General features: G+C 36.5%; 1 protein-coding gene across 1 annotated transcript; it reads right to left on the bottom strand.

Moving 5' to 3' along the window:
* Positions 1-27,058, bottom strand: LOC105563599 (dynein beta chain, ciliary-like). Its single transcript, XM_012015313.1, has 65 exons — positions 26,897-27,058; positions 26,065-26,301; positions 25,877-25,984; positions 25,436-25,655; positions 25,029-25,181; positions 24,643-24,854; positions 24,035-24,268; positions 23,535-23,762; positions 23,255-23,446; positions 22,957-23,166; positions 22,360-22,634; positions 22,176-22,294; positions 21,668-21,985; positions 21,462-21,540; positions 21,117-21,323; positions 20,612-20,840; positions 20,253-20,348; positions 19,767-20,107; positions 19,469-19,625; positions 19,077-19,309; positions 18,286-18,575; positions 17,962-18,110; positions 17,568-17,813; positions 17,272-17,496; positions 16,904-17,105; positions 16,604-16,770; positions 15,953-16,365; positions 15,336-15,606; positions 14,897-15,159; positions 14,522-14,832; positions 14,121-14,236; positions 13,819-14,030; positions 13,495-13,698; positions 13,150-13,221; positions 12,750-12,965; positions 12,392-12,629; positions 12,051-12,243; positions 11,488-11,665; positions 11,142-11,270; positions 10,827-11,046; positions 10,584-10,745; positions 9,976-10,125; positions 9,531-9,692; positions 8,999-9,235; positions 8,574-8,795; positions 8,041-8,292; positions 7,765-7,891; positions 7,575-7,708; positions 7,197-7,434; positions 6,853-7,040; positions 6,589-6,758; positions 6,027-6,247; positions 5,559-5,835; positions 5,199-5,474; positions 4,536-4,941; positions 4,068-4,384; positions 3,796-3,928; positions 3,337-3,618; positions 2,909-3,115; positions 2,019-2,352; positions 1,746-1,921; positions 1,202-1,312; positions 969-1,142; positions 568-716; positions 1-299 (listed from the first exon to the last, which is right to left on the bottom strand). The coding sequence occupies exons 1-65, from the start codon at positions 27,026-27,028 to the stop codon at positions 5-7; spliced, it is 13,695 nt and encodes a 4,564-aa protein (XP_011870703.1). The 5' UTR covers positions 27,029-27,058; the 3' UTR covers positions 1-4.
* Positions 27,059-27,080: the final 22 nt, after the last annotated feature.

Raw genomic sequence — 27,080 nt, 5'->3', positions numbered from 1 at the left:
GAGATTAAATCTGCAGCAGAATCGCGACGCCCGCCAAAGTCCACTTGGTGGGCTTGTCGCGGGTCTTGAGATTGAACGTCCAGACGTACGTGGGGCCGCGCGTTCTCGTTCTGTAGACCGGACATTCGTACACGTTCTTCGTCTCCTGCTTGTCCTGCGTGATCGCCCTCACAAACACGACCGGCATCAGAAAGAGTAGCTCCTTCAATCGCGAATCCGCGATAACGCCGCTCGCGGCCTCCCATCGCGCACCCTCCATGTACAAACCGTTGATGTAGGCGCCCTCGCGCGGCGGCACCCTGCTCGGTGCAAAGCTCGTATTATCGCCTTCATCTACGCGTTTGGTTGTTAACCCTTTCAAGGACACATGTCGGATTTCGTTATTCCCCAGGGAAATTTATTATGTCGAACATCTTGCCAACCTGTTGTTCCGATTCACCACGCGAAAGCAATTTATGGATTTTGTTTTTTATACGCGACAAAAGTGAAAAAGTTGCTTGAAATAATTGACAAGTGTCCGTCCTGAAGGGGTTAATCTCACGTGTCGCCAAGTGTCGAGTTTCTTACGTAAGTTCCTCCTTCTGCTTTCTGGTTACGTCGCAATGCAGACACATTTTGTCCAGGGGCCACTCGTTTTTACGGGCGGTTTGCTGCATGATGGCGGTAAGTAAGGACTGCGGATTGAAAAAACCACCCAACCAGATCGACGACGGCAACTGTCGAAAGATGCACACCGCGAGAAATTAGATTGACCGCAGTCGAGAAAGGAAGGAAGTCAAATTTTAACGCAAAGTAAACGACAAACGTTTGCCAAGTCATTTTCTTCGCTACTTGGAGCGTGACAGAATTTAAATTCTATTTCCCACGCTTGAGCAAAGGCACTTGGGCGCTGACCCGATCTAATTTCCCTTTGTATCATCTTATCTCTTCGCATTCTCCAAGATTCTCGGCTTTTTTGCTTTACTCACACTAAAATCTACCGTCCAATTCGATAGTTCGGTTATTCGATTGAACATGTCCGCGAACCAACTCGACAATCCGAGGGTGGAGGGATAGGCGCGCTTGGTCCAGGATGGTGGTACAGACTCCATGAACAGGTGATTTTGGAGATCTTCCATATCCGCGCTGATCGTAAGCTCACCCTAAAACGGATCTTTACATTTGCCGCGTCACTGTTCAATAATTGTATCACGCTACTCACTTTCAACCCGAGATCCAGTTCTCCAAGAGATCTTTTTAGTTCCTTGCATAGCGTGTTCATATGTTCGCATTCTTGGAGGGCGACTATAACGAAAGGGGTACGATCTTCCGTCTAGGAAATCAAATTGTCTATTTGCTTTATTACCGTATGAAATCAATTTTAATGATAACGTTTTGCCACGCGATATACGCGATAGAGGAGACGGAATGAAAATTTGCACGTCTGCCCCAGTAGCAATAAACACACGCACACACACAAACCAAGAAAACGTGAAACGTAACGAGCGATATCACAAAGAGAATATAGGGACAACTGCGCCACTTTTGTGTTAAATACAACATATTCCAATCGACAGTTATTTTGTCACAGTTTGAGTACAGAATTGTTAACAATTTTATAGCGATTGCTAGGTTTGTCGTCCAAAGAATTTTTAATATCTTGTTTACTCCGATATCTCTTATTGTTAGCCTTAATATTTAATAATTTCAATAGATGATTTTTACAACGATAGAGCTTGGATATCCGATAATGGTTCGACATTAACCTTGCTCATCAACTCTTGTATATTAAACTCCTCGGGAAGCTTGTCCAGTATATCCTCTATTATAGTTTTCACCTTGTCCTCTTTCGATAACACTCCGGCTGCTGTGTCGACGCTATCCCGTGGTTGCATCCCCCAGATTGTTTTAAACAAGTTTTCCGCCGCGCTCGTGAGAAATCCTGTTGAAGCAGGTTTGAGTCAAGATTCGTTGCGTTTCAGCGCGAATGTAATTTAGGGGAAACGATTAGCGATATCAAATTAATTGAGATATTTCACCAATCTCCGCGTTCGAGTGAAGTCCGTACAGAACGGGACTCTCCGGCGGCAAATAATCCTCGACGTACCGATGATAACCCGCGTAATCGGTGCTGAGTGGCACCAGGAAACCCGGAGAAAGATATATTTCACCATCAACCAATTCTGGTTGCAAATACTCTAGGAGATACGTTCGACACAGTCTTCTGTCCCAATCGTCGGTTATATGACCGCCGTACATGATTTCGCCAAATAAGTAGCGTAAATCTTCCCAAGGTACCTTAGTGTTACCCTCGAGATAATTCAACAGTACCGATGCACTGATGGTCAAATCGCCGACATTGAAGGGATACAACTATGTATTAGGAACGTTAACGAGGTATTAGTGATAAATCTATGGGAAATAGATATTCATCAAGAGGCGGCACGATGATGAGTCGATTTTTACGACGTGTAGGTAAAGCTACCGCCACACTATGCGCGAGTCGTGATTCGCATATTCGTGAATATGCGAATGTGGAGGAAAAATTGGCCGACTCGCCATTCGCAGTGATTCGCTGGCCGAGCGGTTTTTTGACGGAAACAGTGGTTTTTTAGACTAATATTGAAACTTGACTAATTGTAGACTTATGGTGCAAGTCCTATAATAACGGGTAAGGGTTGTCCAAGTTAACACGAACGAAACGACAAATAACAAATTATAAATGATGTCCAACGAATTTCTGCGAATCTCAAATTGCGCACAGTGTGGCGCTAGTTTCTAAGCTTTATAATTTTTACGAAATGCTTAAATGCCATATATTCTATTAAATCAATGTATTGATATCACGTGTGAAATAATTTTATATTAGTTTCAACTTTTAAAGCTTGAAAAGGCTAAATCGCGAATTTGTAAAATTTAAAATACCAACCCTATTCCATCCTTGTGCTCCGAATTTTCTACGCTCTGCCACAGCAGCGTGATAATAACAGAGGGTGAAGAGAATAGTTTTAAACTCGGTCTCCTTGGCGCAAGATTCCAATGTATCCTGGCTAAAGTTGTCCAAGGCTTTGTGAATGTTGGCGCGCATACCAGTTGGCGGTTCGTTGGTGATTTTTACAGCTGATTCTAATATGCTCTGCCGTTTTGATTGTACGAAAATTAAGTACAAAACGGTGTTAAGAAAATTTAATGAAATCACTGTAAGAAGGACGCTCGGAAAAGTGTAACGTAAATTTAGGTAATTCATTTAGAATACGCGACAGTGTGATGTATTTAACACATTTTGAAAATTATTTGGAATCAATTAAAAGTCATTTTTTAGGCACTCCTCGTATATTTGAGAGATTTCGCCTTTACTTGTGGTATTATCGACACGTGAGGGTCATGGCTTGGTTCTGCGCTAATATAGAGTCGATAATCTTCGTGCGGCTCTTCTGACAGTTGTTCTATCTTCTTTTCTAAATTTGGCAACCAGTTCCTCACTAGATGAATATTCTGGAGTATAACCCAGTGGCCCTCGCGCGCTGAAATTTCTATCGTCTCCTCCGCGATGGGTTCTTGACCTTGTCCTAACGATATATTGTGAAAATTTTTCGCATCGAATGTGAAGCCGAGCTGTTTGCCAAGTTTCTCGACATCCTGCATGAAAACGTTATTCCGTTTTTAACTTGTCGTTAATCGCGCCAGAAAATTACATATTTTGACGATTATTCAAAGCTGTGTATAGTAGTTGAATTAAATCCGCTTTATAAACTCGAGTACTCGATTAAGATCAAACATACGTTTTCTCAGACATGTATAATGTAGAAAACGTACCTTTAGGGGGTCAACTCCTGGAGACAAAATAAAAAATACCGGCGTGCTCGCGCTCGTTTCTTCGTACGACTTTTCAAAAGGTTGCATTCGGAATTGCATGAATTTTACACCCAATTTTTCTTCCACGAAGTACCTATGTTCGTTAGGGGATTGAAGGATTAAAAGGATGTAAGAAAGTAAATCGCAGCAAAGTTGAATGTATTCCATTTAGTTATTAATATAACACCAGTCTTTAAAGCTGGACGTTTCAGAACCACATTCTAGCAAATTACCGTATAGCGTAAACCATTCGATCTAGTCTCACGCATCTCATTATGCAAAGTCTCTGAAGGGCCGTTTTATTTTTCCATTCCTGAGGAAACTTTTCTCTCTCAGGTGTTTCCGATTCGACGAATTTTCTCCACCTTTTCGCGGCGCCATCTATATCGCGGTCTAAATTGCGAAAATTTTCCATTCCGCTCAGATACTTGATGCCACCCCAGCTAACATTACTCAAGAAATCCACCGGACTTGTCTGATCCGGTAAATAAGGGAATCGTAAGAGAAAATCCACTTCGACTTGATCAACCTCTTTCACGTGTGTCAGAATCTAGATCGTAATATTTCTTTAATACATCCACATTACGTATCTAAATAATTGAAAACTTTTGAATAACTCTATAAATAACAACTAGAGAAGAAGTCGTTTTCCATAGAAAACAATTTTTTCTATTCGCATTATTTTGGATATGGTCCAGTACCTGAAGCGTTAGCTGGCACAAAAATATGAGCTTGTCGTTCTCAAACAATCCTCTGCTAGTATACGTAAAAACCAAGTACGTGACACTGTCGATCAAATTGGCGACGCGTTTACCGAGAGCATCTACCGGCTCCGCAAATTTAATAGCGTTTTGAAAGACCGCGTTGAATGCCTTGAGAGAAAACTGATACAGCATGTTGATCTTGTTGAGATCGTTAAGAATGAAGTAGAGGAGGCTGGCTCTGGACGCCACCGGCCGGTAGGATTCTCGCGCCTCGTCTATCTTCGCGGCAGTCATCTTCGCCTCGATCGCCTTCGCTTCAATCTCGCTGGCAGTCTTCTTCGTAGTTTCAAGGTTCTCCACGAGAGCGACGTCGCTTAGGATATCGGGACCCGCCGTCGCCAATCTCGATACAACAAGAGAAACAATAAGAGTCATTTATATAATGTAATACGTAAATGTGTAAAGCAAACGAAATCCTCGTCGGCGCTTTTCTTCCATATTCCTTCTTTGTGCTAAACTAATACAACGTGTGACGAGCGAATAAAACAATTTAAGTGAATATAATTAAACCGTTAATAGAAAATTTGGCTTTTGAATAATATGATCTTTTTATAAGATAGATCTCAAACATGCTCGTTTCTTCTTTCTTTATTTACGTACCTATGCAACAGATCGTCTTCCAATACTTTCAGCGTGATCTTGAACGTGTTCTGCTGAGTCGTGAGCTCGGCTTTGCTCGATTCCAAATCCGGACGCTCCGCTTTCACGACGGCGCCTAATAGCTGCTCCTCCAAACCGTCTTTCGTAACCGTAAAATTGATGAGTGTAGTCTGAGCTTGCATCTCAGGCTTGTAGTGAGGATTCGCCAGTTTTGTTTGTAAGATCAGACGGAAGCGTGGATCGTACTCCACCTCTTTGTCTCCCACCTTGATGGCCCTTTGTTAGCATCAATTTTGCGAGGTCAATTTGACCAAGTAGTTAATTTACTGCAAGACGGAAGAAAAAAGTATACCGATATACCTTCCCTTCTTTATTAAAATCCGACCTAAGATCGGATCTAAAACGGCGTCGACCGTTTCCATGATACTTTCCAGTAGTACTATCTCTCCATTGGCAATTGCGTGTTCAATTTTGTCGAGATAATTCTTTTGAGTTAGCCGTAGCACTGTTAAATCCTCCCCATATTTATTTTTGATCCATTTAATTCCTTGTAATTGTGGATCGATCAACAGTGGCCACCTGGACGAATTTGTGAGTATCATGGCGTTTTCCGAGGACATTCTGTCTGTAGGTAAACCTGTGAGAGCATGTTTAATCTTTAATTAAAAACCAGCTGAAAAAATTTACTCGGTTTTTATTCATTTATTTGCGGGGAATCGTCGCTTTATTCATTTATACCGTCAACATGTCTATTAAATATCTTGTATCTATTAGTATAGTTGATATTACGCTGTGACGGGAATTTTCGTTAGACACGCCAGCTCTTACCCTCGTTATTCCATTGGGCAATTTTTGCATCGTCAGTCATTAAAGACAACGGATCCAGGTCTAACGTGTGTGGTATTGGTACTTGCAAATTGTCGAGAAACGGCAACCAATATAAATTCATAAGGTCTATTCTATATTTCTTCGTAAAACATCCCATGTAAGAAATGAATGCCGTGACGAGCAATACATTGCCCGGTAAAGTAATTCCGGATTTCCTTAGTCTGTAATGCCATATCATGAATGCCTTTAGAAACTTGCTCAGCGCGTTATTGACATTAACTCGATAAATTAAATAAAAGTTACTGTTGTAAAATAAAACTAGTTGAATTAACAAAGATAGAACGGTAGTTTCAAATAAATATCGAGAATATTCTATTAATTACATATTACTATTGATAGACTAAATTGAATCAATTATTATAGCAAAGACATACGTCATAAAATTTGTATAATTGAGTTTAATCAATTAAATTTCCTTAACTGACCGTGTCGCTTTCGTTTATTCAAATAGTCTTTTTTTCTTTTCCAATTTACAATTGCGTATTGGAACGAATCTACGTACAGTTGTACGGTCTCGGCCCAACGAACATTTTCGGATGCGAGGCCATTTATCAGTCGATTTGCCAGATCTATAACGAATGCAGTCGCGTCCGCTTCGTCCTGACACTTTTGTTTCGCGGCTAAAGCCACGTTCATTTTATCGCCCAGAATGTCCAACACTTTTTGAAGCTCCTGTGCGCGCAAACGAAAACACGTTATTTTATTTTAATAGAAATATATATGAAATAGAAGAGATAATAGTGCCCAATTGCCGAAGCGAGCTTACCGCCAAACGGTTTCTCAAAGAATTCAATTTTTCCATAGCGACCCTTAATTCGGCGTTTGCCTGAATAAGAGCTGCTCTCAAAGGTTTCACATTCTCATTGATGTAATGAAATATCATGATATTTTTCACCCAGCTACAAAGTCCCGCTGCCGCTTGCGATTTTGAATATACAAAATCCGGATCAAAATCTGATCATACGTACATATTACTTTAACATTATTTATCTTTTATTAAACGTATTATGATTTTGATGGTATCATGGTTTTTACACATATTTTTATATTAAATATTTTATTTGACGAAATATCTGTTTACACTAACGTTAGACTTGGCAAAAAGATTACTTTTATCGTTGATGTACGGTTGAATCGCCTTTACGACTTCCGGGTGTATGTTTTCTTTATCATAATTACGTAACTCTGACAAAAATCCATCGATGGACCCCATTACCACTCTGCAAGCTTTCCAAGTTCTGTCTTTCGGAATTTTTCCTCTGTGCGCAAATAGAACGAGCACGGCCTGAGCGACCATAAGCACGGCATCCGGCGGAGATCCGAAAGACTTCAACTCGGTCAAGTTGTTCTGCAATAATGTGGACATTATTTACTTCAACTGAAATATATTTCAATTTAGAACAAAGAGAAATATCTAACGCCTCAAATTTGCCATTATAATATACGTATTTTCAACTGTTTAATTATAATATAAATCGCAAAATTAACCTTATTCAAAGTATCAAGCGCAGCTTCGGCCTGTCTCACAGCTGGTTCTGCACGGGCCACGTCTTCGTCACAACGTTTCTGGTGTTCCAATACCATCTCCTTGATTTCCGCCACTTTTGCCTCTTCCTCGGTAACTGCAATTTCATCGTGTTATTTCGACATCACTGTTTGTAGCTCTTCAATATCTTACCAATAGCCTTTTCTGCCTCCGCTTTTACATTTTCCGCACTTACTTCGATCAATATCTTATCAGCTATCTCGTTCTTCTTCTTCAATTCGATCTCTTGAGTCGTTAGGACAATTTTTAATTTGTCGGCCTACTTTGCGAAAAGATAGTTTAGGAGATGGATATGTGAAATCTTTATAGTATATCATAGGCAAGCATATTTACTAATTTTGCTAATTGAATGCTATACCTATATTCGATCAGTCCTATAATATAATATGTTTGAACTGACGAAGCTACCTGAATGGCGCAGGATTCGAGTTTCACCAATCCATCGGTGAGACGCGAGATCATTGCTTCCAAATCGTGCAATTTGTCTGTTAACAACTTGGAATATAAAGAGATCTGCTCAAGGAATGACTTGGGCGTCGTGTAGTTGTATCTTCTTTCATTTTGCAAATATATCGCGGATACGTCGTTAACGCTCGTGTGAACGAAAGACATGAAGAGCGACACGGAAGTTCGGTATTCGACCGGTAACTCTTTTAACTCCTGGCATAAAGATAGAGAATTGCAGATTAAATAAAGCTTTCTCGGAAAAGCAGTGTAACACGTTTCGCTTTGGCATTACAGGAGTACCTAGTAATCAACGAATTATAATTATCTCAAATTTTTTCAATTATTTCTCATATTTCCAAAATTGGCAAACAAATTGGTAAGCAGAATAAATTAATAAATTTTACTTGAGATTTATAACCATGTTGAGAGATCAATTTTAATAATTTTGTAGCCGTTGAAAGAGAAAGAAATGTTTTTTGTGGGAAACGTTGTACCTCTAGAAATGTTGTCGACACGGATTCCAATGCTTTCTGCGGCCAGTCTTGAAACCAGTCGATCGCGGTGCAATTTACTATTGCGGGGAATTGCCTGGCCCTTTTTCGAAGGGTCGCTCCTACAGGAGAGAAGCACAGAACACACCTCAATTGCCTTCGTACGCGTTCGATAAAAAATTTCCAGCAATTCTCTTTGGTGTCAATTAATCCAGTTTGCTTAACCTGCATGATGGATAAACAATAGTGTACAATAATAATTAATACACGATCTATTTCAAAATATTTAACAAGTTTGAAAATAAGATGCCAACTTTACAGTGGGGTGAAAATAATACTTAAAATAACCAGATACCCCACGTCCGCACCTTATCTGAATATAGAGATTATTCTGACTGAGTATTAGAACAGCGATACGTGTATTTTACCTCGTTGCGTACGGCGTTAATGACGTTCTCCACCTCGTCATCGGCAAAGAGTTCCGTTATTTCTCCCGTCGCTAACATATCGTTCACCACAACCAAGAATTTTTCTTCCGCAACTTGAGAATCGCTCATTAAAAAAGTAATACCGATACCCTTCACACCGGCTTTCAGATACAACACGGCCAGGTCAGCTTTCAACTCGTTTAAGGAGTAATTTTTGCGCAACTGTATTTGAAATACCTGTTATATATACGCCAAAGATTAGTATAAATTCCACAAATTTCTTGAACATTTTAAATATGTCATTACATTTTCTTTATACCTTAAGTATAAATTAAGCAATAAATGTAAAGGAACAGAATCAATTATTTCCTAAAGAAATAATTTTCTTTGGGAAATAATTTACATTTATTTACACTTTAGTAATTAAAATCACGTTACTGGCGCTTGTCGCTAAATCAAACATATCTTTCTTGGTTGAAAAATTTGTATAATTTAGGTGCTTATCGATACCTAATAAAACGGCCCTACTTACCTCCAACGAGGACACAAAAGAAGCCAAACGTGATAAAGATTGTTTGCCGCTGCCACCTACACCTACCAGAAGCGCATTGCCTCTTGGTGTCTCCAAAATTCTATTGATACGACACACGTGATACATGGCATCCTCAAACAATACTAGATTCATTGCGGACACCTATATCGAATAGGAATGGTTACAAAATTTTTATTTTACAAACAGAAGGAAACTTTTATCTTATGACAAGCAATACGCTGCTCTGTTTTCACCAAGTATCATTGAATCAATATGTATTAATCTTATCATACATATGTGGTGTTGTTTCATCACACATGTAAGTAATGATAATGTTGTGTGTGACTCAGAATTTATATATAATTATTTAAAAAGAAATTAAGGGGATATACATTATGAAATCAAATATATTAGGTTAGACAATAATATGCTTTTGAATTAATACCAGTTCATTATAATTGAGCAACGCATTATCGAGCAATTTTACAAGTTGGGTCCAATTTTTGATAGGCGCGTATTTGGACTCGCCAATTCCTTCCGCGAAATGGCAATATATCAACGGTTGCTCCAAACTGATTTCAGTTTTGTCCAATTCCTGAAATCGTCGTATAAATACACAAACTAAACTGCTCAAGATCGGATTAGGCATAGTACTTAAACTAAAAGGATGAAAAAAATTAAAATAGACATTTGCTAAAGTTGCATTTCGAAATTATGGCATTTTAAATTGTATTAATTAACTGAGTATTGAAATAGATTTGTCAAGTGTTTAGCAGATTTTGCAATAAAACTAGCTACACTGAGAAAACAAGCTGTCAAGCAAACATTTGTTAATTCACAAAAATATTCGTGAATTAAAAAAAAACATACTCTATGTTTTAGTAAATAACATATGTGTAATTTAGAAACAAATCTGTTTCAGCTAGAGAAATACAGCTAGAGAAATAAACATATTTACAATTAGTACAAGTCATATCGACAACTTTGTTTTCTTAGTGTAGTATTCCATGTATAGAATGTTCTTTTTGTGACTACAAGTTTTATTAAATGTACCGGTATATTTTTACGAAGTGCATTGAGTAGCAGCCCATCGAATGTTTTTTGATCTTCGATGTTCACCAATTTATCACGATACACTCGCATCGCTTCATGAGCGTAAAGCTTGATAATGTGACTCGGAAGTGGTAAAACGTCGCCACGGGCGAAAAGCATCCCCTGTACGTAATATCGGAGCAGGATTATCGCCATTATAACGCGGAAAATCACGTTGTCATTAATGTCGATCGATATTCTAACCTGGAATATATTGGTTAAATCGCGTAAATTGAAAACATAATGAAACTTGATGACCGTCGGTAGAAAAGTCGCGGCGATTTTATCATGAAGATATAAAGCAGCGTCTATCAGAGGGTCCGTGAATTTTTGCACCGCTGGATTAAACTTTTGCTGCGGATCGATCACATGTTGCTTGAGAATCTGACTGTATATCATCATAAGCGCCTCTCTTTGTGGAAAACTGAGAACAAGCGTCAAATATATCAATGATAACTACTCGCTTATATCTCATACATATGTATGTGTATGTAGTTAGGTAACAAAATAATAATTTACCTAACTGCAAACACGGCAAAATGTCTCTGCAAACGTGGATCTATGGTGAAACTACCCGCAGTAGGATTCATACAAGATACATACTGCGTATTGTGAATCTCCTTCAAAGTTAACTTTGTCCTGTCGTACCTGTATTATGTTCGTAAGGTTTCTCACATCATTATTTTTACACACGCAATTTAATGATAAGGAATTAAAAAAGTTTGCGACAAAGTAATAATTTCGAGATTTTTCTTGTATATTCAACCATCATAATAAATTAAGATAAACACTTAAATTAGTATACTTTAACGGAAAGTAATTTGCCACACTTTGCACACGTCACCCTGTATATCGAAGTTATTACCAGTGATTGTAATCCATATGTTGTCTAATGAGAGTATGAGGTTGTACAGTCCCATAAGTGTCCACTTCCGGCATATTCATGTCATCTATGAAATACACCAAAAGTTTCGTGCCCGGTGGACCGTAATTACGCCCCGCTTTCTTCTCCAAATGTTTCTCGAGTACTTTCTGCAACATGTCTTTTCAACGAAAATGAAACCGATATGGTTTGTCGTTAAGGTGAAAGCTATGGTATTTGCAACGTGATACAATTAGTAATATATTCGCGAAGAACATAATTGATAGTTTGCCAGAAATACAATGTTTTTATACGTAAATATATATTATGCCTTATACAGTTTATACACAACATATACCTATGGGTATATGTATACATACAACAAAGAATTGTAAAATGCAATATTTCCAGTAAAAGAAAATATGTATACCAACAAAATTAACTTGAAAATTTTCCGTAAACATAATAATGTTTATAAAGTAGAATAATAATAAGTTACTACTTCAGAAACATATGAAAAGTTCACGGAAGTTAATTGAAACTTCAATTGTCTTCAACTTACTCACCTGATGTAGTGTAAAAATTAAAAGGTACATTTGCGATATTGTAAATGTCAGGCAAACTTGCTAATTTGTCAGCCATAATGACGCTTTTTCCGGAGCCCGCTCCGCCTACTAACATGATCGGAACGCGTTGCTTTATCAACAAATCCATGAAAAAACGCAAGCGTACTGTTTCTCCAGTTGGCACCAAAGTGGACTGTATTAAACGTAACATACATATATGTATACTTAATATATACATTTTTGTTTTATTTTTACTCGTTGAACATTGTCGGAATTTGGACATTTAATCTAGCATTTTATATTTCTGCTTTGAAATTAAGTAATAAAACTCGGAAAAAAACCTGAAGCGGAATATCTGACTCCAATTGAAACGGAACGACTTTTTCGGTCCAAGGTATCAACTTTTTTGTTTCTGGTTCTATGAAGTAACTAAACACGGTTCCGCCTGACGGGAACTTGACAGTTTTGAATTCAATTTGCCACCATTTGCTAAATTCTTTACGCCAATCTATCAATTGATCTTGAAACATTGCAGAACCGAACGCCCAAATGCAGGCAAACGCAAAATATAATTCATACCTAAAATATAAACGTACGAGCTTTGTAGAATCATTTTTACCATTCAGGTCAGTGTAAAAGATTGCAGAGAGTATTAGAATAAGAAATTTGTTGTTGTATTTGTTGATGTTTGTTGATTACCATTCTTTCGGACAGTCCAGTGGTACGTTTTCTTTAGTCAGAAAGCAATCGAGTAAGTGACAAAGCATTTGTAAGTAACATATTTCCGGTAATGGCGTTATCTTTTTGAATCTTGATTTTGTTACTTCTAGCAGAGGTGGAATGTACTTTTCGAAGAGGATTGACAAGTTGGCGCGCTCCGAATGATCTCTCGTTTCTATCCAGCTTGTTATGAATCTGCAGGCAAATTTCTCCATTTAAACTCGAAAAGAAATTGATATCGACAACGTAAATGAACCGGGTTAGATTAGAAATCGAAATGTTTTTCGAAGCTTAATTACAGTCCAGTCTTAATTTTTTTATTTCAAAATCTTCTGTACGATATTACGGTGTAACGTATATGAACGTATTTATTACTTACGGGCTCCAGCCTAAATCTTGTGGATTAATGTATAAAATTCCCGCTCTGGACACTGTTGCTGGCGTGGCTGTCCTGAAATAAAAACACGAACATTGAAAATACGTAAGCAACGCTATTTTCGTTGCAAATGAAATTTTTTGTCGTAGAGTCCACACCTTATATTAATATTTATTTGTTAGAACAAAGCAAAACTAATACTGATTTAATACTGTTTAAATATTTATTAAGATGTCAAAGTGGTAGAAACATTTTTATGAACTCAAAAGTTTTATATTCTAATCATTACGAATTATTACAATTGTGAAAAAAATGCTCGACTACGAAAACTGTTAATTGAGTGATTACCTTAAATTGGATATTTCGAAAAGGAGACGCATGTGTTTAGTTAACGCAATTCTTTCGTTACTCGCTAATGTTAGGACCTTGTTATCGTCCATCACGGTATTCAGTGACTCAATCCACATCGGGTCGATGTCACCGTCGAACACGATCCACTTTGGACCGTCGCCGGCCATGTTGGCTTGCTCCCTCATTATCATGGAGAACAACCTGCAAAAGTAGCAATAAGAATAGAAAGTCGTGGCAAGCCTATTACGGAACGTGGGCTAATATGAGTGTGTAGCGCGTTTGATCGCGCGCTGAAAATTGACGGGTGTGCTGTCTTCCAACCCGTCTTTCCATTCCCTCGTTGCCGGATTAATGACACCAAATAACTCGTCGTTGGTCACCGCCTTTGGGTTCAGATCATTGTAGTGCGGTTTGCGCTTTTGGTTTGAGTACGTTCGGTTAAGCGTTTTCCAGACTTCGGTCTTACCGGTCCCGGCGAGGCCGACGATAAAGACTGAGTGTCGAACGTGAAACAACTCCTCCAATTGTACCACCTGAAACGAACCGATGGAGAAACTCTCTCTCTCTCTTTCTTTTTGCTCGCCAATTAACCATTCAAGGTGAACATTATATGTATAATGTACCTTGAGAATAAACCCGTCTTCTGGTTGCAACTTTAAATCAAGAGCCGCAGCTTTGATCATCGTTTCGAAATCTAGATCTCTCTTTCGCGGTACATCCAATGCGGGAAATAAATCTCCTGAATAATAAAACAAAAATAGAGATTACATCAATGTGTATATAGGAAAAGTTATACACATGTATATGTATAATCTGTCTTACAATTTATCACGCTACGTAACAAAAATCAGGGAACCAAGAAAGTTACAAGCGATTAAAAATGAAGAGTGGAAGACAATGTTAACAATTTTTTTTACTAACGAACAACATGAAATATGCCGCCAATAAACTTTTTTCTGTGTGCTGTTTTCGACGTTTTCTCGTATACTCAATTTTAGTCTACCAACATTAATCTACCTCTCACCTATTAATCCCATGAACACGGGCACGTCGTCAGTCACGACTTTTGGCATATTAAAATCCCTTAGCGCTCTCATTAGCACTTGCTCCTCCGGCCTTTGCCTATCATCACGTTTCAACTTTCCGGCGACGACCAAAACGGACTTGATGGCTCTCAAACCCCAGTCGTAGTGGTCTTGCTTGGATAAAAGCTCTCGACATAGCGTGTATAGGGTAATAAACTTCCTTGCCAGTAATCTCGCTTCTTGGAAGCCCTCGGCCACTAACATAATCTCGCAAATTAGTTCAAAATCGGGCACCACCATAGCGCACGGCCTGTTGATTTATTTCGGATTAGCTACACGATATTAACTCTCGATAATCTGTGTAATTCTTTTACCGAAATAATGTTTTCAAGTTTTCGGGCAATTCTGTTCTACCAGCGTAACCAGGATTCATCGTTATGAATATACCAACTGTGTCCACGATATTAAGCTCTTCTCCAAAAAATAAAAACTTTTTCTTCCGGTTTTTGACTCCGTCTAGAACACATTTCACTTGCACAGCCACGACTGACAAGACCTCGACGGAAATCCTATTGAATTCATCGAAGCAGCCCCATGCTCCAGTTTGCGCTAGTCCCTTGTATACGTTGCCGCACGACTATAGATATTCGAGCAAGAAACAATATATTTGTGAATTGATGTAACACGCTATGATGTAACATGAAAGCTTAAAAATATTTTGGAAGAAGAAAACACATGGAAAAAATATATTACTTTGCACGATATACATAGTTGAACATAAAAAAAAAGAGAGAGAGAGAGAGAGGAATGTACTTTATAATCCATTTGTTCAGAACAGTTGAAGACATAAACCATTTGTCCAAGGGCTCTACCGAGGTCCTTGGTCGTCTCGGTTTTCCCCGTCCCCGCGGGCCCAGCCGGTGCTCCGCCCATTATCAGATGCAACGATTGCGTCAACGTAATGTAGCATCTGTCCGTCAACGGCGTAATTACCAGCCGTGGCACGTTACCCAGGTACTCGTAAGCGTATATGAAACACGCGTCGCAAATGTTGGCGAAGCAATCTCCTGATTTGTCGTCCCACCTACGAGGCGAAACAATCTTTTTCAATTTTCTTTTTTCCTGCACCTGCGCGAGAAGATTAGCGTCTGCGGTATTGGAACAGGGATGAAATACCGGGATGGAAATTCAATACGGTTATACGATAATCTTATTTTCGAAACTGATTTTTCAATATGTTACTATTAATGCCTCTATAAATTTCGCGTATGTTTCTTGGAAAAAGAATTCTTACAAATCAATTTTTTTATCGATATCAATTAGAATGCTTTTTTAATACAAATTTTCGGTAAGGCAAATTTTGGTGAAACTTTATCAGCATGTCACGCGCGAGTGCCTTTTCAAATGATAGAGAGGTTATTTAAAATCACCTGTGTTTTAACTGCGACTGCCATGCAAAGTTAGAGGAGTTTTCTGCTTTGATAGATATTAATTTTCCGACAACGTCACGCGCATGCACATCGATGGTGCAGATAGTCATAATTTTCTGCCGATCGTTCTCGTTCAACTCGCTGCGCAAGTTCGCAATCAGAGTGTTTAATTGACCGATCTGTTTTTTCTGGTAATCCTTGAGCGCGTTTTCAAATCCCTCCTCGAGTCTCGCAAATGCCATATTCACCTCGGAGGCCCACCAGATTTGCGTGCCGCATAGAGCTGGCTGTGCCTCGTAATCTAAAATCCAAAGTTCGCGAGGTTTCTCGTCGTACGAGGCAACAGCCTGACTGAAACGATATCTCACGCTTTTTCTCATTGCCTCCGTGACGCGGTTCAACCAGACCTCAACCTGTGAATCAAGCGGAGGTAATCGGATAATCAGAATAGCATAGCGTCGCTGCCATAAAGTCTAAGAAAATTGTAGAGCATATTAAATGTATGTTTGTCGTTGCTATTATTTAGCAAAAAAGAAACGCTAGTCAGTTATGTTGTGACTTTTATCACTGTTATATTTATATACAATATATGTTGTTGCACGTCACATGTATGTTATTAAGTCTCGTCTTGTATTGATTAACTTGTGATACCTTCCCCGTGCAGTCGCATGTCCCATACATGGCCATTTCGTCGCCATCCTTCGCTATCATCCTATTAGCCTGTTTCGTCGGTTTTTCTTCTTCAATTTTCCATTCAAGTTTTGCCAACGAGTCGTACAATTTGGACAAATGCTTGCATACCATGTCGGGATTGTTTCCTGTTGCAATTAAATGTATAGGCTCCCGCAAAATAAATTTCTTATCAAGAGAGAGAGAGAGAGAGAGAGAGAGAGAGAGGAGGGGGGGAGAGAAGGAGGGAAGGAGAAATGAGAGGAGAGAAGAACATTTTACCATTGCTTAGTATGTCTAAAAGATCTGCGGACGAAATGAAATAGAAACGTGGGTAAGCTAATCTTTTTGTCTCCAGGTAATCTGATAATGCTTTCTCGCAAATATTCAATTGTCTCTCTAATTCTTCGAGTCGCTCTAAAAGTTTCGGTTTATTTGTTGACTTTACTATATTTAAATTGCTCAACATTTCCTTCAATAGATCCTTGACAGGAAATTCGAAAATATCCAATTAGTAATTATAAAATTATATAAATTATTAAAATTAAGTTAGAAAAATGCGGAGAATTGTTCTAAATTATTGATTTCTAATACAATTTCTTTGCCACAAAATTTCTTAATATTATGTTTGTAAAATTTTTCCAAATTACTTTGAAATCCTTGTCTATCTTTTCGAAACGCTTCGATTCTTCCGGCAATTGGCTTCTTATGTCTTCCGATCCGATAAAAATGCTCTCGAGATGCATCCAAGCTCGCTGAACTTTAAACCAGGCGTTGATTGTAGCATCCGCATTGCTAAGCTTTTTTTGCCAATCGATCACTTCATCGAGGAAGTAGGCAACGTATTTGGAGTCCAACATGTTTTGTAGTTGTACCTGTAATAATAATCTGTACTGTCTCACTTGGATCATTCTTCTTGAACAAAAGATCAGAATGAAATATGTACCTGATTTTCTTCCAACATTTCGATCGTTTCTTCACTTATATTTAATACATTGAGTTTAGTACGTTCATGCATCTCTTTATCAAAATCAAGAATGTCCCATGTATTATGTAACTCTTTGAGAACTTTCTCCATACTCATTTCTTTAACTGCCTTGTCCACCATGTTCTTAACTTCTTCCTCGAATTTATGAAGCTCTAATTTCAATAAATCTTCTAAAGTAGATTTATCATCCATTGTAAATTTCACCTATAATGTTATTATAATTGTTTAACTCGATCGGATAATTTGCATTGAAATATAAACTATTACCTATTTGTAATACATATAAAAACAAATCACACACATGAAATGAGTTTTCAAAATATTGTAATTGAAAAGTATATTATTTACGCACCCGGGTCTTAGCCATAAGTTGTTGCCAATGTCTGTCCTTGATGGCGGGATTTTGTAGTTCCGAAACTGCTCTTAGCGATGATATCATATTTCTCACTTGTGCTTCTACGCGAGCATATAAATCCCAAACTCGTGCCTCTTTATCGAACTCTAAAGTTATGTAAAATATATTGGTTTTTGGATCGTTTCGTATAATATTTTTGATAAATATAAAGAAAAATGTATATTTAAATATTAAGAAAATATAATTAATATTTTGATTTTGAGGACGTCTGGAAACTCAGTTTATACTGAATGCACCAGTTGTCAATGCAAAACGGCTCACGTTTCAATTCTCGAATTAATTTTTTACATTCCTGTTCCATTCCCTCGACATCTATCTTTTTCCAGAATAACGTCTTCCAATCATCTAGACTTGATGTAACGATATTAACATAATCCCAAAGATTCTTTAAAAGTCTCAATTCTCTTCTAGCAAGCTTGATTTGTTTAAATTCCGTTATCTGCTGTTCGAATATATTTGCTTGGTCATGCAATGCCTTTAATTCTTTCTCAAACTCCAGAATTTCATCATTTATCTTGTCCAAGTTTTCGTACACGTTTGTACAATCGAAACTATTGATTGATGGATTGATTGCAATTGATGATTGAAACATACAATAAAATGTACTCAAATATACCCCTGTGAAGTTAGCCCCCATTATTTAAAAATTTAACTTTTTTTACGAGTTCCCTATAGATTTACAATAGTTTCAGAGTTCTTGATGGGTTTAAGAAATAGTTTTGCCCATTAAAGACGTTAAAATGAATTTTTTTTAATGGGGGGCTGCGTGAAGTTAGCCCCCCATTTAAAAAATTAAACCCATCAAGAACTCTGGAACTATTGTAAATCTATAGGGAACTCGTAAAAAAAGTTAAAAGTTTAAATAATGGGGGGGGGGGCTAACTTCACAGGGGTCTCAAATATGTAGTTAGAAAGTCGAAAATCTGCATAGGTAAACTCAAACATTGTTTTTAAGGGGACACAGATCTTCGTATCGCTTTTATTTTTTTATACTTTATTTCTTTTATTTAAATATTAGTAATATTTAAATAAAAGAAATAAAGTTGCTTTACCTGAATACGATGTTTTCGCGGAATTGCGCTAGATACTGCTGTTGCTTGAAATCATAATAATTGAAACGTTTTTTCAGCAAGTCGATTTGTCGTGCCATCAAAGGATTTACAAGCTGTTTCACTTGCGCTGCCCATTTTTTCACCGTTTCCCACTGCTCCGGTAAGTCCGTCAGCCAGTTATATGTTTCTTCACCAAATTTTACTTGGTATTGTTTAAGGAGATCTATAATCGCCTGTGATCGAATAAATGGATTGTTACTAAGTATTCCGTTTTATATAAATTATTACGTGTAAGGTAGTTCGCGTAGCGGTCTATTTGTTTGAAATTTATATGATATTAAAACTCAAATAAGAGTTACACTATTTTCTGTATATTTTTTTATTTTTATTACTTTGATAGGTTCCCACATATCATCGATTTGGTACTGTCGATCTCGCACTTCCTTTAAATAATATATAGTGTTCAGCAAGTCTTCGTAATCATCTGGTGCGATAGGCTGTGTAAATTTCTTCAAAGCATTTGTTAGGAATTTGCTAAGATTACTAAGTCTGTAATATGCAGAGTGATAAAAATTTTATATTAATTTGACATTATGCAGTTTAAATTAATCTATAGATATATAAAGTTTATAAAAGTATAAGGCATGTGTGATTATATGTATAGGTATATGTGTAACAACGAATACGTACTCGTTGTTGACATGATCAACCAGATGTGTTTTGAATAAGTTAGTCCACTTACAGATCGTATTTAATAGAGTTTGTTTGAAGGCTCTTATGTCTAGCCGTAGCCAACGCAAGAAAACCTTTTCATTCTCCAACTCGTCGCACTTTTTATAAAGCTCCATAAAATAATCAATTTCTTTTTTAAAATCAGCCAATCCCGGCTTTCTCTCTTTTAGATATTCCGATGAATTTTCTTGTGCCACTATAACTTTTTCTTCATCTGTGAGCGCACGGCCAAAACGTAAAAACAAGTTCAAATATTGTTGTTTATCGTCCAGCCATAGCCAGGAAAATGGTTCAAAAATCTGCAATTGGAGGAATATTAGGGGGTTGCATCATGTCCGCGTTATTAAGCTTTCTCTTTCACAAATACGTGATAAGTAAAATATGTTTGCGATAAAAATTCACGATTAAAAGTAAAATAACTACAAAGTTGTTTAAAGATCTTACGACAATATATTCCTGGGCTTGCACCAAACCCAGCTTGATTCGATTACACGTTTCCTCGAGCATGAAAATGATATTTTCTTCTTCCGCTAAGTCGGCCTTATGGAATTACATTGTGGTTAATGATGGGAGAATCGTAAAATATGAGTAATGCAAAAAAAAAGACAAGGCTTTGTTAAGGTAACGTTGACAAATTAGCTATAAAATAAAGTTTTGTTATCCATTCGCATTTCTGCGGCGCAATTCATAATCCTCTTCTTAATTAATCGTAAATAATTAAAAAAGAATTTTTTAATTTTTCAACATGTAATATGTGTAGTCAAGTGCGCCTATTATTGAGCACCCTATATACAATGACGTACTCCGTAGTGCTTTCGTTCCGCTGCAATGTCAGGATCTATACGTGGTATTAAAGTTCCCATCCTCATGATATCAAGCAGCAAACTTTCATAAAACGCATAGAAACCCTCTGGGTCGTCCGGATCCACCGCAAGACGAAAGACAATGTGAGGTATTTCGAGTGACAGATAAATCTCGAAAAGAGGTGATACGTTACTTTCCGGATCGGTTTCATCGAGTAGATAACATATACTATGGCACACAGATACATGCCACGTGAAACAGTCGGATTTTATTATTAATTAGTAATATTTAAATAGTGATAAATACAAAATTCTAAAAGCACGTTAACGTATTAGTTTTTTTTACGCGCGAATCTCCGGCATTTTCAGAATTCGAGAATTTAATATAGAAGAAATATTTTAAGATCAAATACCACCGATACCAATGAACTTAATCGACTAATTGTAAGAGTCGTCAGTTAATGAACAATGCATTAACTTTATGTAAACATTTGAAACTCAATACCTAGTAGAAGCGGCCTGGATTAAAGCTTTCGATATCAAATTGTCGACATAAACCAGATAAGGCTTCCATCTGATCACATTCTGAGCGATTTCCTCTTCTGTTAATATTATTTCGGTTGCCGCCATCATTCGTTCGTCCTTTTTCATTCCAACCTTTTCATTTTCCACGCCATTGCGAGTAGTTATTCTTTCTTTTTCTTCATCAGTTCTGATAATAATGATAAAGAAAATCTTTTATAACAAGTGCAAAAGTTTTGAAATTGTTAATATTTTATTATTCCTTAGGAATGAAAAGATTACACAAACAAGTTATGTGTTCTAATATTAAGAAAGAATTAGTTTACACCTCAATCTACTTGGTAATATTTCTTCCACATTATCCGTTCTTTCTTCAAATTCTTCCTTTTTCGTATCTATTTGCGCGTCTGTAATGAATATATCATCATTTTATTTTTCGTCTAAAATGTCTAAATCATGCGATTTTAAAATATGAAAATTTTGTCGTTTGTTATATAAAAGAACTTCTAGAAATAAAAAGGAAATACGAATTACTTTTGTCCAATTCAAACTCATCTTTCTCGTACAGGGAATCGGGTAACAAATTGAAGTAAAGTTTGTAATTTTCGTCCAAGACTCGATTCAGCTGTCTACTCGCGTGCTCGATCTGGTTATATCTCTTTTGGAAATTCTCGTCGCGTTCATTCACGGCAAGCAAATTCTCATCTTTAAAATCTTTACGCTCCAATATCGGAGACATCGCCCACGAGTAAATTATTCGCAATAACGTGTTGATATTTTCTTGAGCATAAAAGATTCGCGAATGTAACTTTTGCACTAGCCCCAACAAATTGCCGATATACTCTGGCACTTCTGTAAAACAAATCTTCACATTACAGTATGATGAAAAGTTGATTTTATTTGTCTGTATCATTGATTATTGTTGCAAAGCAAAATTGAAAAAATTATACATTACTTTCGGTTTATTATTAGCAGCAAAGTAATATTTGTGTAAATGTTTTTATATGTAGCATATAACGTGTATCATAATTAAAAATTTCACCTGGAGAATTCCAATTATAATTTTCCTGGCCAAAGCGAATTACTTCATCTATTTCTTCAATTTCATGCTTCAATAATTCAAATTCCACAGGCAAAATATAATTTCTTATCCAATTATACCTATCATTTGAACAAATGTATGTAGATCGAATTATTTCTCATCATTTAATGATGCGTTTACTCACCATTGCACGACCAAATTGAGATTGTAAGTACTCTCAAAAAAATATTGCATTCTGTAATATAATTGAACCGCTTCCTCAGTTAGGTCCGTCCTCTTCATGGTGATCATAAAACGAATTTCTCGCAGTAAAGCAGTCAGTTCCAGATCAAAATTTAAATCGAGTAGCTTATTCTCGTGAACTGTTAATAAACTTTTTGACAAATGGACGTTGCTTGTATCGACTACCTTGTTGGCCCAGTCTGTGAATATTTGGTGCTCCATCGCGTCCATGAGTGACTTATAAATACACAATATGTATTTTTATTAACACAATTCAAGAATCAAACAAATGCATCATATAACATACATGGTTTAAAATTTATTTTAAGTGAATTTTTAACAAACACATTAGCGTAAATAAATGCATAACTAATGAATCAAGCGACACTTAATATGCATTGTATTATGAAACTTTAAGATGTTACAGTAAATATTACGGTATACTATAGTATGAATCTACGTAAGTAAATAAAAATATGGAAAATAATCAAATTAAATAACGATGAAATCCAACGTTGCTTTTTTCATGGCTTTTTGCTGGAGCTTCATGAAATATTACCTGCAGTTGATCATACTTTGGCTTAGTCTCACGTGCTATTCTGAGATTTATCAAAGGATGGTCAACTAATTTCGCACATTGCATCGGGTAGTCTATCCGTTGCCGCAATTGCGTTAACGTACACAATGCACCAGCGACATGCGGGAAATACTGATCGGTTTCAATCCACTCGTCCTCCTTATAGTCTTTGAAGATACTGTCAAAAATGACCTGAAAAAGGTAAATGGAGTCTATCTAAGGCTCATCATCTATCATTATGGCTATATTATGTCTATTAAATATCAATATTGTAGTGTACTTTAATATCATCGAAATGACTATGAATTCTTTGAAGCAATCTCTCGTAATTGTGCCATAATTGTGCCATGATGATTGGTCGATTGGCCATTGAGCCTAGAATCCATATTGCTTTAAAAATAGTTTCAGTATTGTGACATTCAGAAAGCACTTGATCGAATATATTTGCCAGCTCTCTGTCAAACTCTTCCACCTATGGTAAATAAGTCAACCAGTTTTTACATTGCAACAGTAATCTCATGTTATATGAGTGACGTTGATTATAGCGTGTACAATTTAACACGATACACGATCATTGTGCTTACCTTTACTAAAAACGAAGTAACATGATCTGTGAATCGTATCTCTTCCGGCATCAGAATATCATAGTCCAATTCGGCAAATTCATTGTAAATTTTGATAAATTTTTCATGAATATTATATATCTTGGAGCATAATGATTTCTTTTTTAAACTCGCAAATTCCATTCTTTCTAGCTTAAAATATTCTTGAGCCGTCTCAAATAGGATCTGACAAATAAAACAGAATAATTAATTATAATCATTTATATACAAACTATTTTGTATTTTCAGATTTTGCTATTATATAAGTATGTGTGCACACATACATTTATATATACAGCACAATATTTATGTATATAGCATGATATTTTGAAACTATTAAAAATTTTGAAATTTTTTTATGTACGAGGTAACTCATTTGCGCGACAAAATTAATAAGAACAACGTGCGAGTCCAATTGTGAAAAACTTGACACTTATTTTAAAAATCAGATTACAAACTTTAATCTCTCCCAAACGTTTCTGAAAATTTGTTATTCTTCCAAGCACCAACTCGTCGTCAAAATTCCATGTAATTAGTTCGGTCGGATGTTTAAAGTAATTATCCAATTTACTTCGAAACGTGTCAAACATTTCTGTATAATAGGCCAAAACATTTGTCACATGCAGTAAACGTTTCTGACTATCCTCGATATCGCCAGTAAACAAAGTACTCTGCTCCAGATATTTAGCAGCCTGCGAAGTTTCTGGTTAGTAATACAATAAACATTTATATGTTGTTAGATAAGAAGGAAATGGTTTAACTCATTAGTACTCGATATCTTTATTAAAAACGCATGCGTAAAATTTACATCTGCATGGAAAAGTTGGTCGAGTGGTATTCTTATGTAAACATAAAGGTATAGGCTAGACATGCAAATATTAGGAAAGTATTAATTTGGGCTCAGGCACGTTTGCATAATTTGTAAAAATCACACAATAGAAATCTTCTTTGTTTCAAAATGAAGATAATATTACTCTCTCGAAAAATATAAATTAACTTGTAATTATGCAGAGAATATCTTGATTGCTCGCGTATCTCAATATAACAAACACCTTTTTTTTCTTACCTCGGTAATTAACAGATTAGATATTTCGGATAATAATGTGATTATTCGTGTTGGGATGCAATAATATTTCGAATTTGACCATATTAGACACACGCAGTGCAGCAGTGGTTTTAATTTCGGCTGTATGTCTTTGAATTCAGTATTTTGTATATCTTCGAAATGAGGTTCCAACGCTTTTATGTAAGCGCATATGTCACGTGCTTCGATCACCGCTTAAGGTACAAACGAAAAAAACTTTTAGATCGTGCAATTTTAGCGTGATGTGATTTGATGACGTAATTTTTGGAAGAATAATGCATTAGGATGAGGCAGCGATTTTCGCTCTAATCGACATCATTAATTAATACTTGTAATGTATCGTTCGACTAACGCTAGCAAGATCTAACCAGCGATAACGTCCTTCAACAGAGCCTTGAAACGCGGTGAATAAGGGCTCTTGGTTACTTCTAGAATAGATGCCATCTTTTTTACTCGTAGGTCCCTCATTTGACTGTGAATAGACTCGACGTTTGCAAGTCGTTGACACCAGAAATCAATTTCTGCAAGTATGTACATTGTTACGAGTTAACGTTTCTTCAATTCTCAATTTCTTTCAATTAAACTTGATGAGAAATTTGTGACTTGGTAAAGTAAAAAACGTATCGTTGCTTTGCTTTTTTGCGTTGTGTGTGCATACAAAAATATACAAATTATATTGTATATTAATAAATAACGTATACGTGAAAAGAAAATTTGAATAATGTTTCGAACGTTAAAAAAATTCGCTTCTATTATGATTTAAATACTGCAATACCCGCACTCGGTAGCAACTGCTTATCATTTCTTGGACTTTCCTCGTTTAACGTATCGCCGATTTGCGAGCACCATTTTGTTACAATAGTTTCTATATTGCTTTTTAAAGGAAGATCGACCTCAATACCGGCACTCCGCTGTGCTTTCCATTCCGCCTCAAATATCTGCTCGATACCCATAGGCATCGGTAATAAGGTTTGTCCCATCATCTTACCTTTGACCTGAAAGAGATAAGGCACTTTTTTTCGATACTTTGTACGGCTGATAAAGATGCTATTTTTCTTCCATTTTTAAATTTAATATTTAACTGATACCGTGGGAGTTTGAAGAATATCTGTTAATAAGAAAATCCTTAAAACAAATTCTTTTATTAAAATAAAACAAATGACATTTTTTTAAATATTTCATTTTATGGGTTATATAAAGTTGCTTCTTCTTGTACCTGGCATATCAAATTACGAAGATCGTAAACGTGCTTTTTCATGTCCTCACCGATAACGCGCGGCCAACCCTTGTGATTCTTCGGATTCGATAATATCGGTACATAAGCCTAGGTAGAACGTTTGTGTAAGAGTCAATTCCTTTTAATGAATGCGAACGATATTTAATTCGAATGTACAATCGTGCTACCTCCTCAACCAAAACGGATAGTTCCTCGATAGGTTTCGTCGAAGCCATGTCGCCGGGTATAAGGACGTTCCTGTAATTTTCTTTCGTGATCTCAACAGGGTTTTTTTTTATAAAATACGATGTCTTTATCGAATCTGTCGGTGGTATCTCGAGAAACGGCACCAACACGCCGGCCGGATTTAGTTGTATTACGAGAATCATTTCCGACGGTGTGTCCAAGAATTTCATAATTGTCTCCTAACATTTTCGTATTACAAATAAAATATATAGTGAACGATTTACTTGCTTAACAAAAATTACTTTACGATTGCTTTAGCGCAAATATAGAGAATTTCAATTTTCACAGACCGAAAAGTGCCTTTAAAGTTATTTCTTTTGCCTATATCTTTTATTGATAATGATTCAAATATCGCATTTTTTCCATATACGCTTAATAAACTAAAGTTATTTATACATAAGAAAGGCAGATGACAAAGAAGAACAATATAATTTAGAATAAGCGCAGTGTAAGTCACATAAAAAAATTCAATATAGTTTTCGGAGAACCTACTTTATATGAATAATAAATAGTTGATAGCACAGATTTGGATATTAATTTTATTCGTTTTATGATTTTATGATCTTGTCGTTAAAGAATCTTATTGCATACATTTAGATTGAATGTAGATTAATTTCTTGGCAATAAAAATATATAACGGCTCTGTTAAAGCTATAGAAATTGTTTTAATAGAAACGTTTCAAATGGTGGCGGTGAATGATATCATTTCGCACAAGCTATTAAGCTTAGCTTTAGATTAAGGTTAGGCTTTACATTTCGAGGAAAATATTATACCTTGTATTCCTCGTTTGTTAACATCTTTATCCATTTGTCTAGTTTAATTTTCCTCGAAAGGACTAAATATTTACAGAGAAATTCAATACGCTCGTCATCCTCCTTTTTCTCCTCATCTTTTTTCTCAGCCATTTTTTACATTTACGAGATAAATTCGTTATCCTGAACGCTATTCAACTGAGCA

This window comes from Vollenhovia emeryi, unplaced genomic scaffold (assembly GCF_000949405.1).
Source record: "Vollenhovia emeryi isolate VEMERY1.0 unplaced genomic scaffold, V.emery_V1.0 DF939174.1, whole genome shotgun sequence".
NCBI lineage: Eukaryota > Metazoa > Arthropoda > Insecta > Hymenoptera > Formicidae > Vollenhovia > Vollenhovia emeryi.
This window is presented reverse-complemented; position numbering and strand designations above follow the sequence as displayed.

What these genes read in the sequence shown, in the direction of transcription:
- LOC105563599 (XM_012015313.1), bottom strand. Translation starts at nt 27,028, where the DNA reads ATGGCTGAGAAAAAAGATGAGGAGAAAAAGGAGGATGACGAGCGTATT. An exon ending in TTTAGACATACTAAGCAATG is followed by an intron (nt 16,771 to 16,903) that starts GTAAAATGTTCT and finishes TAATTGCAACAG; the next exon opens with GAAACAATCCCGACATGGTA. An exon ending in CATGCGACTGCACGGGGAAG is followed by an intron (nt 16,366 to 16,603) that starts GTATCACAAGTT and finishes CTTGATTCACAG; the next exon opens with GTTGAGGTCTGGTTGAACCG.